At 54.6% G+C, this 1,585-nt stretch overlaps 1 protein-coding gene across 1 annotated transcript; it reads right to left on the reverse strand.

Annotated features, from left to right (window-relative positions):
- Window positions 1–327: 327 nt before the first annotated feature.
- LOC116248253 (transcription factor bHLH148-like) lies at window positions 328–1,380 on the reverse strand. The gene has a single exon (XM_031620932.2). It carries the CDS (start codon window positions 1,313–1,315, stop codon window positions 692–694), a length of 624 nt encoding a protein of 207 aa, XP_031476792.1. The 5' UTR covers window positions 1,316–1,380; the 3' UTR covers window positions 328–691.
- Between the last annotated feature and the right edge of the window lie 205 nt (window positions 1,381–1,585).

Below are 1,585 nucleotides of genomic sequence, written 5' to 3' on the forward strand. Positions count from 1 at the left end.
TTCAATTATAAGTTCTTGATGTATAATTTCCACCACCCATCATTATCATCATCATCATCAGAATCGTTTTGTTTAAACAGGGCTTTCAATCCCCATGAGAAACGGAATTCACAGAAGTGTTGAAAACTGTCAAGATTTCGTTGCACTCCCATTGAAATTTAAAGAACAAAACCTAAAGAACAAACCAATTTAAGAAAAAAGGGAACATTTTTAATGGAAAAATAAAGGCAGTTAGGCAGGCAGGCGAGGATCTATCCTTCTCACGAGGTCGTTTATGGGGGAGCAACAGTCCGTCAGTCACGCGCAAAGGGGAAAAGACTCGGCACGAAATAAATGTTTTTCTTCTTCTTTCTTTCCCAAAAAGAAAAAATTGTACAAGGGCGCCAGGATTTACAGCAGGAAGCAGGTTTATGGTTGCCGGAAAAAAAAAACGAGTCATATTCCGGCGGAAACGAGCAGAGGGGAGACGGGGAAAGAAAAAGAGAGAGAGGTCAGAAAACAAGAGAACAGAGATTTGGTCAGATTCCTCCCGGAACCGAATTCCGACGTCGGAGGCCGGAAGATAGAGGGGCCTGTCCTCACCACAAGGACGGGATTCCGGCAAAAGTAAGCCCGTCGTCGCCGCAGAATCGCCCAGGAGGAGACAGAGAGATAGAGAGAGAGAGAGAGAGACCGAGAGAGAAACAGGCGATCAGGGTCGGGCCGGCGCCGCCGCTGAAAGGAGGTTCTCCAGCACGCCCATCGCCTTAACTTGCATCTCCAACGCTGCGATGTAGTCACCCGCCTCCTCGAGGAGCGCCGGGGCGCCGAGCTTCTGGCCACCGGGGATCAGCCTCCCCAGCGTCCTCAGCCGGTCATCGACCACGGACTCCTCCTTCCCTCCGCGCTTCCTCTTGGCCGGGGTCCGAAGAGCGTTCTCCGCCGCAGGCACGGAGGGCGAAGGCTCCATCATCGCCGTTCTCCTGCGCAACGACACCCGCCGAATCTTCCGCGACATGAAGCGCTCCCTCCGACGGCGCCACCGAGCCAGGATCGCCCGGCTCCACCGCGAACGCCCCTTCGCAGACATCGCAAGGGCGGAATCCGCGGCCTCCTTGACGGCGAAAGACCGCGAAACGCCGTCCGCAGGGGTCGCATCCCCTCCCGCGGATCGCAGCGCCTTCAGAAGCCTCTGCGTGTAGCTCCGCTGCTCCGGACTCGTCCTCCACCGGGAGCCCCCAGACGATCCCACCCCTTCTCCATCGCCCGCCACGTTCGGCTCCTCTTCCGCCGGTTTCGGAGGGGTGGGTTCATCGGAAACATTTTCCGGCGTCATCTCCGGCGAAAGTAGAGAATCGAGAGAGAGAGAGAGAGAGAGAGAGAGAGGATCTAGGCGTGGCTTGGAAAGGCATAAATGGAGACGGTGGCGGTATTTATAGCCCGCCACGGGGCCAGAGGAGTTGACGTTATTGCCCTCCTCCTTCTCAAGATTGCCGAACGACTCCTGAATTATCTGGGGAAGTGATGAATTCAAAGAGTCGCCCTGTAACGAAATTGCCCACCATATGAAACACTATTACGTCACTGCCCTTTCTTTCGAAAAATA

Source organism: Nymphaea colorata, chromosome 2 (assembly GCF_008831285.2).
Source record: "Nymphaea colorata isolate Beijing-Zhang1983 chromosome 2, ASM883128v2, whole genome shotgun sequence".
NCBI lineage: Eukaryota > Viridiplantae > Streptophyta > Magnoliopsida > Nymphaeales > Nymphaeaceae > Nymphaea > Nymphaea colorata.

Coding starts and splice junctions, on each gene's coding strand:
- LOC116248253 (XM_031620932.2), bottom strand. CDS start 1,315: ATGACGCCGGAAAATGTTTCCGATGAACCCACCCCTCCGAAACCGGCG.